This window comes from Suricata suricatta, chromosome 3 (assembly GCF_006229205.1).
Source record: "Suricata suricatta isolate VVHF042 chromosome 3, meerkat_22Aug2017_6uvM2_HiC, whole genome shotgun sequence".
Lineage (NCBI taxonomy): Eukaryota > Metazoa > Chordata > Mammalia > Carnivora > Herpestidae > Suricata > Suricata suricatta.
The window spans coordinates 172,041,809-172,058,190 of NC_043702.1; the positions used below are offsets into that span (position 1 = coordinate 172,041,809).

The 16,382-nt window shown below is 43.8% G+C and overlaps 2 protein-coding genes across 2 annotated transcripts in view; one reads left to right on the forward strand and one right to left on the reverse strand.

Annotated features, from left to right (window-relative positions):
• The first annotated feature begins 2,269 nt into the window (after positions 1 to 2,269).
• LOC115288498 (olfactory receptor 6K3-like) overlaps positions 2,270 to 16,382 on the forward strand; it is a 17,428-nt gene continuing 3,315 nt past the window's right edge. The window contains exon 1 of the mRNA XM_029935853.1: positions 2,270 to 2,348. The gene's annotated coding sequence lies outside the window, so the exon portion shown is untranslated. The remainder of the gene's footprint in view (positions 2,349 to 16,382) is intronic.
• LOC115288497 (olfactory receptor 6K6) lies at positions 3,350 to 4,575 on the reverse strand. The gene has a single exon (XM_029935852.1). It carries the CDS (start codon positions 4,573 to 4,575, stop codon positions 3,616 to 3,618), a length of 960 nt encoding a protein of 319 aa, XP_029791712.1. The 3' UTR covers positions 3,350 to 3,615.

Here is a 16,382-nt window from a genome sequence, read left to right on the forward strand (position 1 = left end):
GAAAGATGTCAGAAAGTGTTACTTTCTTCCCATTTTCAGAGAATGTGTGACTCTTCTGCAAAGGGATTTAGTTGTAAGATTGATCATTTTCCAGATCCAAAATAAAAAGAACCATGTCTTATGAAAGATAGTAAATTTCCAACATGGGGAAACACCATCCATCCTGAACAGGACTCTCATCTACACATGCAAGGCATTCTTTTGTTCAGTGCCCAAAATCATATAGTAGTTTTATTTTTTTTATTTTTATTTTTTGAGAGAGAGACACACACATACAGAGTGAGCAGGAGAGGGTCAGAGAGAGAGAGAGAGGGAGACACAGAATCTGAAGCAGGCTCCAGGCTCTGAGCTAGCTGTCAGCACAGAGCCTGATGTGGAGCTCGAACCCGCAAACCATGAGATCATGACCTGAGCCGAAGTCGGACACTCAAGTTACTGAGCCACCCAGGTGCACCCCAAAAATCATACAACAATTTTATTCCGGGCCCTGTGAAATATAGGTGATCCAGCATTTGCTCCTGGGTTCTTGAAAAGCAAGAAGGAGGGACTGAATGCCACTCCTGGAGTGATTCAACATGAGGCCCTGGAAGTGATTTTCTGCTCAGAACAATAATAAGAGTAACAAAAGCATTAAATAATAAGTAATATTTAATGAACATTATAGGCACTGTGCTCAGCATTTTATACACATTGTAGCATTTAATCTTCAAAGTCCTCAAAGCTCCTAAATGACAGATAGGGTTACTGAGGCTCAGGACACCTTTGTTAGTTCTCCAAGTTGTACTGTTGGAAAGTACAAAAGCCAGATTCATGTTGAGACAGTATGGCCTCAGTCTTAGGGGCCACCTTAAATTCACTCCAGTAAGGAGGAGTTATCTGGTAACTATCTACCTTGGAAGGAGACTGTCTTGGTAAAACATTCAAGTAGAGCCTGGATTACCTTTTTTTCAGACATGCTGAAGAGGAGTTCCTACCTCAAGTGCAGAGATAGCTGGACATCTCCTAGGACAGCTTCGAGATCAGAACAAATGGGGAAAATAGATATTCTCTAAAACTGATGAACTCAAGCAAAAAGCAAGGGTGTTATTATGTGTAAGAGATGCTACTGTACTGAAGAGGGGCTGGGACTAGGCAGAGGTCAGGGAAACAAAGCAGTGGAGAAAGTGGAATGATTAGCTTAGCCTGGATGGGCTGGGTCCTGCCCGCCCCCCCCAGACGGTAGACTCTCCCTTCCACATTTCTTCTCCTCCTTCTGCCACTTTGGGCAGATGCGGGGACTGCCTATCATTGTCTTCAAGGCTCTTCTCTCTGTTGCCTTTGCTCTTACAGGAGTCCACCTACCCGTCCCGTCAGCCAGCCCAGCAGGTCGATTAGTGGGTCCACAAGTCAAGAACAGAGCTCGGCTGGTTGACAGGTAGTTGGCAGAACCCTGTGCTGTGGTGTTTAGAAGGTTGAGGGACACTTCTTCCTGCAGTCTGGGGGCCTTTCATCCAAACGTCCTGTTTGAGTGGGGCAAACAGGAAACCACAGAAAAACAGAAAGACAGAAAGCAAGTCATGTCAAAACAAGGGCCCACGTGGTTCTGAAACCAGAGGTAGAGATGTCAGTGTGAGGACTCTTTCTTGAATATTCCAGGAATTTGGAGTAATGTTGAGAAATAGGGAACAACAATGGCAAAAAAATATAATCACTCCTGAGCCTTGATCCCAAAGATTAGGAACCAGTGCACAGAGCTGAGAGAGGAAAGGACCAAGAGGGAGACATAATCAAAGAGAACTGGAACAAAGGTAGCTCATCTGGAAGGTTTAAAGGAAACAATAACCCAATGGCTGGGAACAGTGAAGGCACAGCCACCATTGCATCTCATCCCAAGAAAGACGGCAAATTCAATGACTAGTGACACCCTTATTAAGAGCAGCTAATGAATCATTAGGCTCTGAGGTCTCCAAGGCCAAGCGGCCGGTATTACAGTCACTAAGTAAATCCTCTGCACCTAACACAGTCCCTGACATAGAATTGCTATGTAAATGGTTTTTAATAAATCAGTCTTGAAATCTGGAGAAGCAAACACTTTAGCATGTCCTGTGTAATAATTAGTGATCACACTTACTGAAAGGCCACATTTCCTCTGGATTTCTTGCTGGGTTTGGCAATTTGTCAGGAGGAAAGCTGTACGGAAGGAACACAGAGCACAGTGACTAGGTCTTAGGTCTGGGCCTGAAGTCATTGTGTGTCTGCCCCGCTTTCCTCATCATTAACCCCGTACACCCAGACTAGTCACTGATATTCTGTGCTTCACCTTTCTCCTTTGGAAGAATCAGGATTAATGTGGCTTCTCCAGGACTGTCGTGAGTATAAATGGGACAGTACATGCAAGGTACTTTACCACAAGCTCAGACGTTATTAAAACTGTTAACTCTTCTCAATACCAAAGGGCTCCAGAGCTGGAGATGATCTTAGCGAACACCTCATGCAGCTGCTCTCCACGCCCACCCACCCTCAGATTTTTCGGGTCAGCTCTTCAGAAATGCAGATACATGGGCTTCCCTTTTAGGTTTTCTAAATCCTAAGTTCCAATGACTAATCAATTTGGGGAACTGCTGACCTGATGCAACCAAAAGTTTTACAGAAACGGTACAACTTAGTGGCAGAACAAGGTATAAAATCTGGTCTGAATGATAGAGATTCTGGGATGACAGTCACCTAAGGGAGGGTTGGAGGCTCATGGTGGGCGGAGCCAATGACTCCGATGACTCATCAGAGACTGGTGGGTTTCCTGAAACATTGGGGGAAAGACATGTGTATAATTTCATTCCTCGAACACCAAATAGATCAAATGGAAGTGTGCATTTACTGGAGACATGGCATGCAGTAGAACCCTGAGGTCAAGACCAGCTCTGTCCCTAAATACCACATGACATCAGGCAAGTCAGTAAGCTTGTCCAGGCTTCAGTTCTAACATGTGAAGAATGGTGATTTCTGACCTAATTACTTTAGGATATTTTCAATTTAAAGAGCTTCATACGTGAGAAGGTATTTCAAAGGGTAAATTGCTGGAGAAGAAGACTATTGCTGCTATTCATTTTATGTCACTCCATGGAGCCTCAGATTCCATACTACCTGGTGTGTGTGATGGGCACGTGGCCATTGAATTGAATTTGGGGGTTAAATAAGCTAAAACTGGAGATGGTTTCTCTTGTGTCAGGAAACGGTTTACTAATGTGGGGTGCTGAGCAGCAGTAGGAGTCGTGAATAGAGAGAGGGCTGCGGGCGAGTTGACAGTGGCAATTTTCAGAACTACAATGTCTTTCATGCCTCTTCTGTCCTGCTGTCTGGTCTCATCTGCATGTGGGGCCACAGGGAGGAAGGGCGGGGGCCCAGCTGGAGGGGCGAGGAAGAAGCCGGCCTGAGCTGTGCTGCAGTTGTCTATTCGTGCTGCCTTGGACACAACAAACACGGCAGGGGCATTGATGCAAACAGGTTGTGACATGTGTCCAATGCCTTGGACACAGCCATTTTCTCTCCTTGTTTATAATAATAGAGTGAGTAGTTGTGACAATAGAAACAGAACATACTCACGAACAAGTCAAGAAACAGTGGATCCAGCCTCTAGATCTACCGCCTGACCCTGCTAGCCCTCCTCTGACTGCAGAAAAGCCTTCCGATGGCATCTTTCATGTCCTTGTTTCTCAGGCTGTAAATAATGGGGTTCAGGAAGGGAGCAAGGATGACAAAGGTGATGGCAATTGCTGTGTCCCAAAATACGGAATAGGTGGCTGAGAATCGCAGATACATGACGGCCACACTCCCAAAAAACAGCAAGAACACAGCAAGGTGGGCAGCACAGGTAGAAAAGGCCTTGTGGCGGCCCTCTGCTGAGGGCATGCCCAGAATCACCACGATGATCCGGATGTAGGATAGGGCAATGGCCAGGAAGGAGGCCACAATCTCCCCTGCGTGGATGGCGTCCACAATGACCACCAGTGATGTGTCCGTGCAGGCCAAGCTCAGCACGGGTGTAAAGTCACAGAAGATCTGCTGGATCTGATTGGAGCCACAGAAAGGCAGGGTGGCAATCCACATGATCTCAGGAAGCACAAGGAGGAAGCCACAGAGGCAGGACCCAGCTGTCAGCTGGGTACAAAGCTTGGGAGTCATGATGGTTGGGTAACGGAGAGGACTACAGATAGCAATGTATCTGTCAATGGCCATTGCTGTCAGGATGCAGCCTTCTGTGATGCCCAAGGAGTGGAAGAAATACATCTGCAGGAGGCAGCCAGGCAGCGAAATGGTCTTCTGCTCACTAATTAGGCTGGTGAGCATCTTGGGGATAGTGGTGGTGGTGTACCAGATCTCCAGGAAAGAGAGGACACTGATGAAGAAATACATGGGGGTGTGCAGGGCCCTGTCCAGCCGGACGACAATGAATATCATTAGGTTTCCAATTACAATAAATCCGTAGATGAGAAGCAGGGCAATAAAGAGCAGAAGACCCCCTTCATGCAGACGTGGGAACACAGAGAAGAGGAACTCAGTCACCATAGTCGAGTTCCCACTGGTCACCAATTGTGTCATCTGGGAGGGGAAGAAAGGAGACATAGAAACTCCTAGAATTAGGGCAGTGATGGTACACTGGAAACAGCTCCACTGCTTTCTGTAATCAGTTACCTAAGTTGACTTTGGGACCCTAGACACGATTGTTAGAAATATCTCTCAACTGTACCTCCATGTTGGAAATACCTGGAATATTTGCTTTTGGACTCCTCAATGCATCTTTAATTTTTTTAATGTTTATTTATTTTTTTTTGAGAAAGAGATTGACAAAGTGTGAGCAGAGGTGGGGCAGAGAGACGGAGACACAGAATATGAGGCATGCTTCAGGCTCCGAGTTGTCAGCATGGAGCCTGATGTGGGGCTTGAACTCATAAACCACGAGATCATGACCTTAGCCAAAGTTGGGCACTCAACCAATTGAGCCACCGAGCCCTTCATTGCATCTTTTGCAAACAACTTCAGTTGATGCCAAGAAAACACAAAGTGACACACAAATTTATTCTCTGCAAATATTTGCTGGGGGTTCACTTCTTTAAATCATTGGTTCTCCCCCTCACTCTCTGCTTCTCTGTGTTTAACTTTAAAAGGTGTACTTTTCCTTCCAAGTATTCTCCACTCCTGTTCTTCAGAGATTGATTTTAAAAAATACAAAGACATTGTCAAGAGCCCTTGTCTCAGTAATTCATCCCTTGCTCTCCCATTTTTTTCTCCCTTGATTCGTAATCTGAAGCTGGCTCAACGGTCATCTTCGCTTCTGCCTTGTTTCTCTTTGTTCCATGGGAACATCTGTTTCTCATTAGATGCTAGCTGCCCAGATGTCAGGAAATTCTCCTCCCCACACCCCTCCCCTACTCCCCCTTCTCCGCCTCTCCCAGTGGTTGGTCCTGATAGTTCCTCAGGCCAAGAGTCTCTCCAGAACCACCTTGCACCTGACTATTTGTCACTGAATTTGGGGCCGGCATATGACTCCACCCTATACACCACACACCTCCTCGGCCACTTCTAAGAGCCAACAGGAGGGAAATCATCCCAAATAAAATATCATTTATAACGGAAATGGGAGGAAACTGTCTTGGGAGGAAACTCACAAAACCCAGTTGCAATAGAAATCAGACCAGCATCTAGGGAGAAGGGCTAACTTTAAAGTTTGTGATAACAGAGTGTACCTGTTATCACAATGACCTGTGATATTCTAGCGTCTCTTTCAACTGTCTTCTAACCTCCAACAAGTCGTTCACTATCCCTGTTTTATTCAAAACTGTTCAAGCATAAGCCTGATACTCACTATCTTCTCTGATCTGGTTTCAATCATCAAATTCTGGAGCCAAATATTTGTCTACATACTCATCAGCTCAGGCAAATAGGATGAATTTCCTGTGTTTTTATTATTGCTGAGGCCATTTCCTCCTTCTATGTTCTTGTTTTCTTCTTGTTGGCATCGCGGTTGCCAGCGTCCACCAAACACCCCAATCTTCCTGCACCTCTCATTGATCTGCACCCCTGGAAGTGAACACTCTGTCCTCTGACCCCAGGAGTGCTTGCTGTTCTCCTCTCTCCTGACTTCTAAGGCATGCTTCCCATACTTTAAATATGTGCATATCAGCGGGATTCCCCTCCCCTCCCCCAAGGGGATTGAAAGTTCCTCAGCTGGAGTTATAAAGTACAAATAAAATAGTTAAGAGTTCTCATGTGATAGTCATGATACCAGGCGCTGTACATTATTATTTTTTTATTTATAGTTTATTGCCAAATAGGTTTCCATATAACACCCAGTGCTCTTCCCCACAAGCGCCCCTCTCCATGACCATCACCCCCTCTTCCCCTTCCTCCATCCCTCCTCAGCCCTCAGTTTGTTCTCAGAATTCAAAGGTCTCTCATGATTTGCCTCCCTCCCTCTCCCTAACTCTTTTCCCTCTCCCTTTCCCTTCCCATGGTCCCCTGTTAGGTTTGTCCTGTTAGACCTATGAGTGAAAACATATGGTATCTGTCCTTCTCTGCCTGACTTATTTCACTTAGCATGACACCCTTAGGTCCACCCACTTTGCTACAAATGGTCAGATTTCATTCTTTCTCATTGCCATGTAGTATTCCCTTGTATATATACATTATTACTTTTTAATGTTTATTTATTTTTGAAAGACAGAGAGAGATAGAACATGAGCAGGGGAGGAGCACAGAGAGAAAGACAACAGAATTGGAAGCAGGCTTCAGGCTCTGGGCTGTCAGCACAGAGCCCGATGTGGGGCTCAAACCTTCAAACTGTGAGATCATGACCTGAGCTGAAGTCGGATGCTTAACTGAGCAACCCAGGCACCCATACACTATTTTTTAAATGTTTGTTACTTACTTTTGAGAGAAAGAGAGAGAGATAGAGAGAGGCAGAGAGAGAGAGCAAGACACAGAATACGAAGCAGGCTCCAGGCTCTGAGCTGTCAGCAACAGATCCTGATGGAGGGCATGAACCCACAAACTGTGAGATCATGACCCGAGCTGAAGTCGGACACTTAACCAACGGAGCCACTCAGGTGTCCCTACGTTATTTTCTCTCATTTATTTCTACCTACGACAGAGAAATTATTATTATTGTTTTATAAGTAGAAAAACTGAGAATTAGAGGGGAGAAATGACTTGTTCAAATACACATTTTTCGGATCCAAAACAGTGACTGGAAGCCTGGCCTGTATGTCGTAGAATTCCACTATTATTTCTGTTTTGCAGTGGGAAATTCAGGTCTGGAGTCGCCAGTCATTCATTCTGTCTGCTTCCTACCCTGAGGACCTCCATATCCTCAGGACTGTCCTGAGTGTGAAATCAGAGCACTGTTTTGTTCTTTCAGCTCAAAAGTAGATTACAATAAGTGCATTACAGGTTAGGAAAATTAATTTATATAAAATACCTCTTGCCTTAAGCCTCAAGCCTCGAAGGTTCTAGAAGGGAGGAGGCCTCCTTGCTTAGTGCTTAGCAGAAGGGCAGAGCCTGCACTGGGAGAGCTGGGAGAGCTGACTGCTCTCCAACTGAAGCAGGAACTTCTCCCTGCTTTCTCAGCCAGAAGCCCCAGAGAATGGCCATGCTGAGTGGTCTTTACAGAGAGCGATGATGGACAAAGCAGGAGGCTGTGGCATTATTAGAAAAGGTGAGCAAGTTCAACACTAAGTGGCTCGTAACAGGCAAATAGAGTGACTCTTTTGTTGCCTTGAGTGAGGCCCTTCTCACTAGAAGCCTGCACCACTGGTCATCATTCAAACATGTGTTCAATTAACACTCATACATTGACTGACCCTCTGCTATGTGCCGATCACTGCCGTAAATTCAAGAATGACCCGCAAGAGAATAAAACCTTATTCTTGCTCCTAAAAGAGCAGTTTAGGTTTCCTAGAATGACAGATAACAAGCCATGCCCAAGGAGCTCAGCCTACAAATATCCCTCGTGTAATAAAAAGGGACTCAAATTAGATTTTGGCCCTGTGACTCCCCCTGTAATTCTTTGGTCTTAAAAAAATTTTAGTGCTGGGAACACCTTACATAGTATCAGTATCTTCACCTATTGGCTGCACTATGATCTTTCTAATGGCTCTTCTAGATTCTGTGTTTCATTCTTTTAACTTTTTAACTCATGTCATAAAGTTCTAAACATATGAAGCTTTACCCTAGACATTGAGGAAAACGAGGGCAAATCTGGGTCCGGAGGAGTTCAGGATACAAGGAAAGTGGTAGGCAGGCGCAGACGGGGTGGAGAAGGTTAGCAGTTAGATTGGAAAACTTCCTTTCAACAGTCTTTTGCACTCACCTTGCCTGAGACCACAGTGACATTCCTCTGAGTCTCCGCAGCCACCTGGCCCTCTCTGCCTGTTTGTCAACAAGGATATTGATGTCTTAGAAGGCCCTTCGGGGAATTTCTAGAAAGGAAAAATCCTTCCTGGGACTTTCTCTTTAGATGATGCAAGACATAAAGGCAAGTGGTGCATTCCACCTTCCCCTCTGAGGGACAAATTAAGGGGAAAGTGTCACAGAATAATTAGATATTCCCCTGGGTCGGGTCTCAAAGGCCTTCCTGTGGCCAAATCCCCTGTGTCTCACAGGGGACTATAGAGCTGGGCCCTGGGGCTGGAGCAGCTGTGGGCGTCAGACTGACCAGTCAGGGCCGGGCAACTTTCACTGTTCTGTCCTTTCCCTCTGCTGCTCTCAGAACAATGGTGATAATACTTATGATGAATCACTCAGAATATCGGCAAACATAAGGAACTGTAAAGGATGTGTTACATATAGATGTGGTACTTTATAAAACGGTGTTGGAAGATATCAAACATCTAAATAAATGGATTGATATGATGTATTCATGAATAGAAAGTCTCCATTGCAGAAACATGGCAATTCTACACAAATCAGTCCATTCCTCCAATGCAATTCCCACCAGAATTCCATTTGGGGAGGGGGAGTGGGAAACGTCAAGATGAGGAAAAAGACTAGGATATTGCAAAGGAAAAGATTCAAATGGTAAGACCCGTTCTACAATGTATCAAAGGTTACAGCAGAGCAACATAGCAAGCAAATGGAAGCCAGGGACTAGATGGACGCAGTACGGAGCTTTGACGTATGGCGGAACAGAAGCTCAAAGTAGAGTATGGGGGGAGGGTAGGCAGAGCCGCACAGTGGGCCTGCAGAGAAAAGGTTTACTAAGTGGTGCGGGAATCTCGATTTAAGCATATGAGTGACATAAAATAAAATTTGTCTTGACGTTACATCCTCATTCAGCTACAGAAAGAATGAAGGTTTAATGTGAAAAGTCAACCTCAAACCTTTATTTTTGCTAAAGATTTTATGTTTAAGTAATCTATCCACCCAACATGGGGCTTGAACTCACAACCTTGAGATCAAGAGTCACGTGCTTTACTGACTGAGCCAGCCAGGTGCCTCCCTTAAAAAAAAAGATTTTAGTTTTAACACTTTAATACCTAAAATTGGGGGGAGTATTTTATCATCTCATGTAGGGAAAAATCTTAAGTCAATAGACATATAAATTAAAAAGGAAATGATAATTAAATTCAGGTATATAGTATTTCCATTTACTGAATGGTACCATTAAGAAAACAAAGACAAAGTACCTAGTAGGAATCTGTATTTGTAAAGAACATAACTGACAGCAGATATTACTCAGTATTTATAAAGAGCTCCTACAAATTAAAAAGAAAGTGATTTTAAAGCCCAGGTGACTGTATGCATATAATACGTACACAGGTGCACACATACACACTCAGCGTCACTGATAAACGGGGGATCGCAAATCGAGACAATGGTGCATTATTTATGCATCCAACTGAATAGCAACAAACGTGACTAGGCAAACTGATGTTCAATAATAGAAAGTCATGCTTCATGGATGGGATCCAGACTTTGAAAAACAATTTGGGGGTCTCTCATAGAGCTGAAGATGTAAATGCTCGACCATACAAAATGATCATGCCTAATGAATGATTAATTTGTGTCACATTACTATGAGGTGGACGTGATTTTCGTTTAAAGCTGCAGCCAGATATGTTGAGAGGAATGAGTCTCCAAATATGTGAATAAGCAAGTTGTACAATAATACTAAAATATCATTCAGTTTACATAGAGTTAAGTAGACTGCATGTCCATGTCCTTACAGACTAATGAACACAATACCCAGGTTCATGGTGATAGGCAGTATTTGGGGGGTGGGGGGCAGAGTCAGATCAAAGAGGAGCGTTTAGTGGACTTCAAAGTTATTGATAATGTTCTTTCTTACCTGGGGTCATGGGTTCAGGTGAATGAGATAAAAATGCATAAACAGAAATGGACATAACAAGGTGAACTGCTCTCTAAAGAAAACCAGGACGGGGGAAATAAAGGCAATGAGGCAGCCCCAAAGCAGCCATAAATCAGGGTATGTATTTTAAGATGAATACATTTGAGCACATTTATAAGCAGAATGAGCCGACAACACAGAGAGGAAGCAGTGAGAAGGAACACGTCCGCATGAGATGTTGGGGTCCTGGGGCTTCAGGCCACGTGGGGGCGTCCTGTCATAGCTGGTAGGGGCCTCAGGGGGCCCAGAGTGCAGGAGGGAAGCGAGTGTGATTACGGATCAGCCCATCACTGGGTCACTCTCTAATTTGTAAAACTAATGCATTCACTTAATCATCCAATTATTTATTTTTTAACAATGTATCCATTCATGAAATGCTTATCAGGGATGTGTTTCAAAACATCACCTTTTTATAGACAAATATTTGTTGAATGAATGAATAATTTTGTTATCATTGATGGGCACCATCTTAATAAGGTGATTTTTAAAAATTGTTTTAACCTCATAGGTCTAATAGGTGAAACCTAACAGCGGACCATAGGGAGGGGAAGGGGTAAAGAGAGTTGGGGAGAGAGAGGGACGCAAATCATGAGAGACTCTTGAATACTGAGAACAAACCGAGGGCTGAAGGGGGAGGGGGAGGGGAGAAGAGGGTGAAGGTTATGGAGGGGGGCACTTGTGTGGAGAACCACTGGGTGTTATATGGAAACCAATTTGACAATAAAGCATATAAAAAATTTAAAAAACTGTTTTAATGTTTATTTTATTTTTAAGAGAGAGACACAGAGTGAGAGCAAGGGAGGGGCAGAAAGAGAGGGAGATGCAGGATCCGAAGCAGCTCCAGGCTCTGAGCTGTCAGCACAGAGCCCGACGCGGGGCTCAAACTCACAGACTATGAGATCGTGATCTAGCTGAAGACGGCACCCGTCACCAACTGAGCCACCCAGGCACCCCCTTAATAAGATGATTTATACTGCAAACAGCATGTATTACAAACCTTTAATTAAAGCTCCGTTGTATGAAATGCAAGGCAATGAAGTGAAAAGAAATGAAAGAAAATAAAGTAATAAAATACCACCTTTTAAAAAAACTAGTCACTGAGTCAACAGAGTGGCCCTTGTTCTACCACGTTTATTCCTTCCCTCTCAGAGTTGTTGTTGTTTTGCTTTTGTTGTTGTTTTAAACTCAAATCCATTTCCCAATTCTGTTTCTTTTCTTTATCCGCTGCCACCAGCCCATTAGATTTTTTGACACCCATGCCTGTTTTATATCTCTTTTTGGTTTTTTTTAAATAGTTTATTGTCAAATTGGTTTCCATATAACACCCAGTGCTTCTCCCCACAAGTGCCCCCCACCATGACCATCACCCCCTCCCTCCTTCCCCCTCCCTCTTCATGGTTCCTTTTCAGTATTCAATAGTCTCCCTTGACCTGTGTCCCTCACTCTCCCCCGCTCTCTTTCCCCCTTCCTCTCCCCATAGTCCCCTGCCAGGTCTCTCTTGTTAGACCTATGAATGCAAACATATGGTATCTATCCTTCTCTGCCTGACTTATTTCGCTTAGCATGACACCCTCGAGGTCCATCCACTTTGCTACAAATGGCCATACTTCATTCTTCCTCATTGCCATGTAGTACTCCATTGTATATATGTACAACATCTTCTTGATCCATTCATCAGTTGATGGACATTTAGGCTCTTTCCATGATTTGGCTATTGTAGAAAGTGCCACTATGAACATTGGGGTACATGTGCTCCTATGCATCAGCCCTTCTGTAGGGGATACAAGGTTATATCTCTTTTTGTAAAAGAATAAAAATAATCTTCTGTTGTTCCTTTCTTCCTCCTCTGGCTTTGCTCACCTGGAGGGAAATGTTAGGCTCACGTTTTAGTTTAAAAAAAGAGAAAACAAAAGAAAACAAGTATCCTTCTGGCCGTATCCCCCACTCATTATGTCAGGGAGCTGGTCAAACCCCAGGTCTCTCCAAGGGCTAGCTTGTGTGTGCTCATCAACACCTCTGTCCTGTGGCAGGAAAGGCTGTCCTCGAAGTCTTTCCTGATGCCAGCCCCTTGAGGATACCTGACACCGAGACCATCAAGGCGTGCCGCATGCCCTGCATGGAACCCCCTCCTTCCTGCCACTACTGCTAATGGCTCTCTGAACCCGGGACGCCTCTGAGAAACTCTGCTGAGCTGCACTGGGCAGTTGCTGGAAGAACCTTCTGTGATGTCCTTAAGGGCTACTCTGTGTCCCTAAACTGCTCTGAAGCTGCTTTGCTGCAAAGTGGAGAAAACCTTATGCCTTTGAGCCACAGGTTGTTCCTGCACTCCTCTTGTTCCTTATGCTTCCTCTGGCTCTGCAGGTAATTTCTTTTTTAAAAAAATAGTTTATTGTCAAGTTGGATTCCATATAACACACGGTGCTTCTCCCCACAAGTGCCCCTCCTCCATGACCATTAGCCCCTTCCCCCTTCCCCCTTCAGCCCTTGGATCATTTTCAGTATTCAATAGTCTTTCATGGTTTGCGTCCCTCTGTCTCCCCAACTCTCTTTCCCTCCTCCGCTCTCCTCCGCTCTCCCTGGTCCTCCATTAGGTTTCTCCTGTTCTCCTGTTAGATCAATGAGTGCAAACATATGATATCTGTCCTTCTCCACCTGACTTATTTCACTTAGCATGACACCCTCGAGGTCCATCCACTTTCCTACAAATGGCCAGATTTCATTCTTTCTCACTGCCATGTAGTACTCCATTGTGTCTATATACCACATCTTCTTGATCCACTCATCTGCAGATAATTTCTATATAAGCAATCCTCTCACCCTTCAGACAAGAAGGAAAACCAAGTATTCCCTGCCATGTGGTGTTTAGCCAGACTCAAAGTTCTGGCTTCCCAAAAGTGTGGCAACTTCAGGAAAAGGGAGCATGGCAGCAGGTGTTCCCCTAATTAACCACAGGGGATGTGGGGTTGCTTTCTTTGGGAGCTGGGAGAACCTTTCCAAAGGGAGTACTTCTCCCACTGGATGATACCCTGAGCCTCCCGGCGCTGTGGCTGCAGTCATAACGCTCCTGTTTACTGCACAGCACAACAATGGAGTTGAGGACGTGCGGCAGACACAAGTGGCCCCTGGGTCCAGGAAGAGGTGGCTCTGGGATGAGGGGTGGGCTCTGTACTCCATTGTGGGTATGAGTGGCGTTGGGGGCTGTATATTAGGGAATTTCACTTTTTCTATTGGTTTACAGTGAAGACTTGTGGAAACTTGGTCAAGATTTGGCAGCACATGTAAGGTAGGGGGAAAAAGACCCAGGGCTCAGGGATGAGGGGCTTGGTGGATTTGTGTCCCAGGACTCCCAATGGCCATAACAAACATCATTCAATTTTGTCTGGGCCACTGGCTCTATGACTCTCTTAGCCTCCATAATTTCTGGGTTAAATTCTGATGCATGAGGGATGCTTGCATTTTATTTAGTGGGGTCAGAAAATGCCCTTAAGAGAAAGCAATGCCGTGGCAGCCAGTGGCACTCATTCGTTGAGATGTTCAAAGAGCGATCCACTCTTCCAGAAAACACGCGAGTCCAGTTAGACATGATTGGGGGCTCAAGAATCTACCTCAAATCACTGTCCTATATACATCTCTTTTTTTCCCCTAAAGACTCAAGTTTCTGAAGATCTGGCAATTTTCCTCTTTCCAAGTGTAGGTTTCCTAATTCCAAAATGTATTAGCCACAGAGCATAATGTTAGTTTCCATATTTATTTCCCCAGGGCCTCTGAAAGAAGAATCTAGAAAATTATAACAGTGTTAACTTCTGTCATATGAGGAATTCATATGGGGAATAATAGTGAGAGATACAGACATCAAAATGATTTAAAAATTTCAAATACATTCATATAATTTATCATGCTAAGAAGTTTAGGCTTTATTTGGAACCCTCTGTGATTCACCTTCATGTCAGTTTTCAGACACAGTATTGATGGCTTTGGGTTTAAGAAAGATTATTCCAGGATCTGAGTGGAAGGTAAAGTGGGGCAAATCAAGTCTGAAAACAAGGAGTCTAGACAACAGTGATTAAGGCAAGAAACCATCAGAGCATACATTATTTTTTCTTGTGAATCTCGATATTTTTCCTAAGTAGTTTTCTTAAAGAAAAAACAAAGGGAAATTTTGTCTCTCATATTTTTCCTGTTTCAACATATGTTTAATATTCTGCTGTATTTAAAAAAAGGAAGAATGAAAAAAATTAAAAATATTTAGTTGTCATACACTATGCTGACTTTCTGTTTTTTAAATCCTCTGGAATTCTGGTTCCAAAATAATTTTATCTATTTTTTCCATCTATCGTCAGTTCACAATTGTCTTGAGTCTTTTGGGTAGCTATCAGTTGTTTTCTCCATCTAGGTATTTATTTTAACTTTAAAAAATTGAGGTATGAGTGGCACTTAACATCATGTGAGTCTACAGTGTGCACTCTGGCCTGATGCATGTGTACACTGGGGTGTGAGCACCGCCACGCACATCATGTGAGTGTAAAGGCCACGCCTCCCGCAGCTTCGCCCCACGTGGTTCCACACAGTGAAGGCAAGTCTCCGAGTTCTGCCACGCCTACAAACACTTATGAGCAAACAGGCACCGAAAACATTACCAAACCTGTTCTTAGAAGCTCATGGAAGTGCCAACTTTGTTTCTTTTTTTTTTCTGTTATGGACGTATAATTGAGTCCAGTCTTAATTAGTTTGGGGTGTGCAGCATAGTGATTTGACAGTTGGATACGTGACGCAGTGTTCACTGGGAACCCCGGCCACCTTCCGTTGCCGTCACCGTTATTATGACCCTGACTACATTCCCTATGCTGTATTTTTCAAGTCCCACGACTAATTTTATAACTGCACGTTAGTGCCTCGTAATGCCCTCCACCCAAATCTCTGTACTCTAGGCTCTCTGATTAGAAGGAATAAAAGTTTCTATCAAAGACAAAAACATATCAAAATTCTCTCTGGTAGAAGAGCTAACCTGGTGAGATCAAGTGATGGACCCTCCGTTAAAGAAAGAGTCCAGACACGTATGTGTCATGGACCTATTGCTACCCATTCCCACCATCCCACTCCTCCCAGCTTTATAGGCTGCTTGGCCAGTGGCGTTATTTTATCACTTTGGAGGAAGGAGTAGGTGTAGTTCTAGCCAACCTACAAATCTTTGTTACCCGTTTTCTCGATATCTTCCCTCTTCCCCCAATTCTAGTGTTCTGTATGCCACTAATTGTCAACTGGGGCGATTTTGCTCCCTCTCCTCCCCTGCAGGGAAACTAGGCAATGTCTAGAGACATTTTGGTGATCATGACTGGGAGAGGGGTCCACGCCACCAACACCCAGGCGGTGGAGGTCAGTGTTGCTGCCAATCATCCTACAAAGCACAGGGAAGCTTCCCACCTTTCACCCCCAGCAAATATCTGGTCCAAAATGTCACTTGAGTAGATCTGCTCCTTGCTAATTAACAAGCTCTGTGGTGTGGATACAGACATGGGTATTTGATGCTCTTACCAAACCTTCTGTTTGGTGTGGATTGCTGATTTGTCTACTTTAAAAAAAAAATTTTAACGTTTATTTTATTTTTTTTTAATTTTCTACTTGTTTATTTGGATGCTCATTATATGGATATTTTTCCTTTGTGAAAATTCACAGAGCTGTTCATATGTAATTTGTGCATTTGGCATTTGTATGTTCAACGTTAACAGAATTGTATAAAATGAAAATGGAGAAAGCATATTCAGACAGAAAATTGCCTAGAGATTCTTGGTCTACAGATACAAAAAAAAATTTAAATGGGAAAGGCAGATAATTTATCAATACTAAGTACTTAATACATTTTATCCAAAGTTCTGAAGACATATCTGTGTTACCAAGACTTGCACTCATTACTCTCTTTCCAAGAAGTCAGTACACAAAGATGCAAAATAATTTGTTTAGTTCTAATTAATTACAATCACAGTTTCAAATGTTATTTCCTTTAAGT

Excerpts from the sequence above, each read along its gene's own strand:
- LOC115288497 (XM_029935852.1), bottom strand. The coding sequence starts at position 4,575 with ATGACACAATTGGTGACCAGTGGGAACTCGACTATGGTGACTGAGTTC.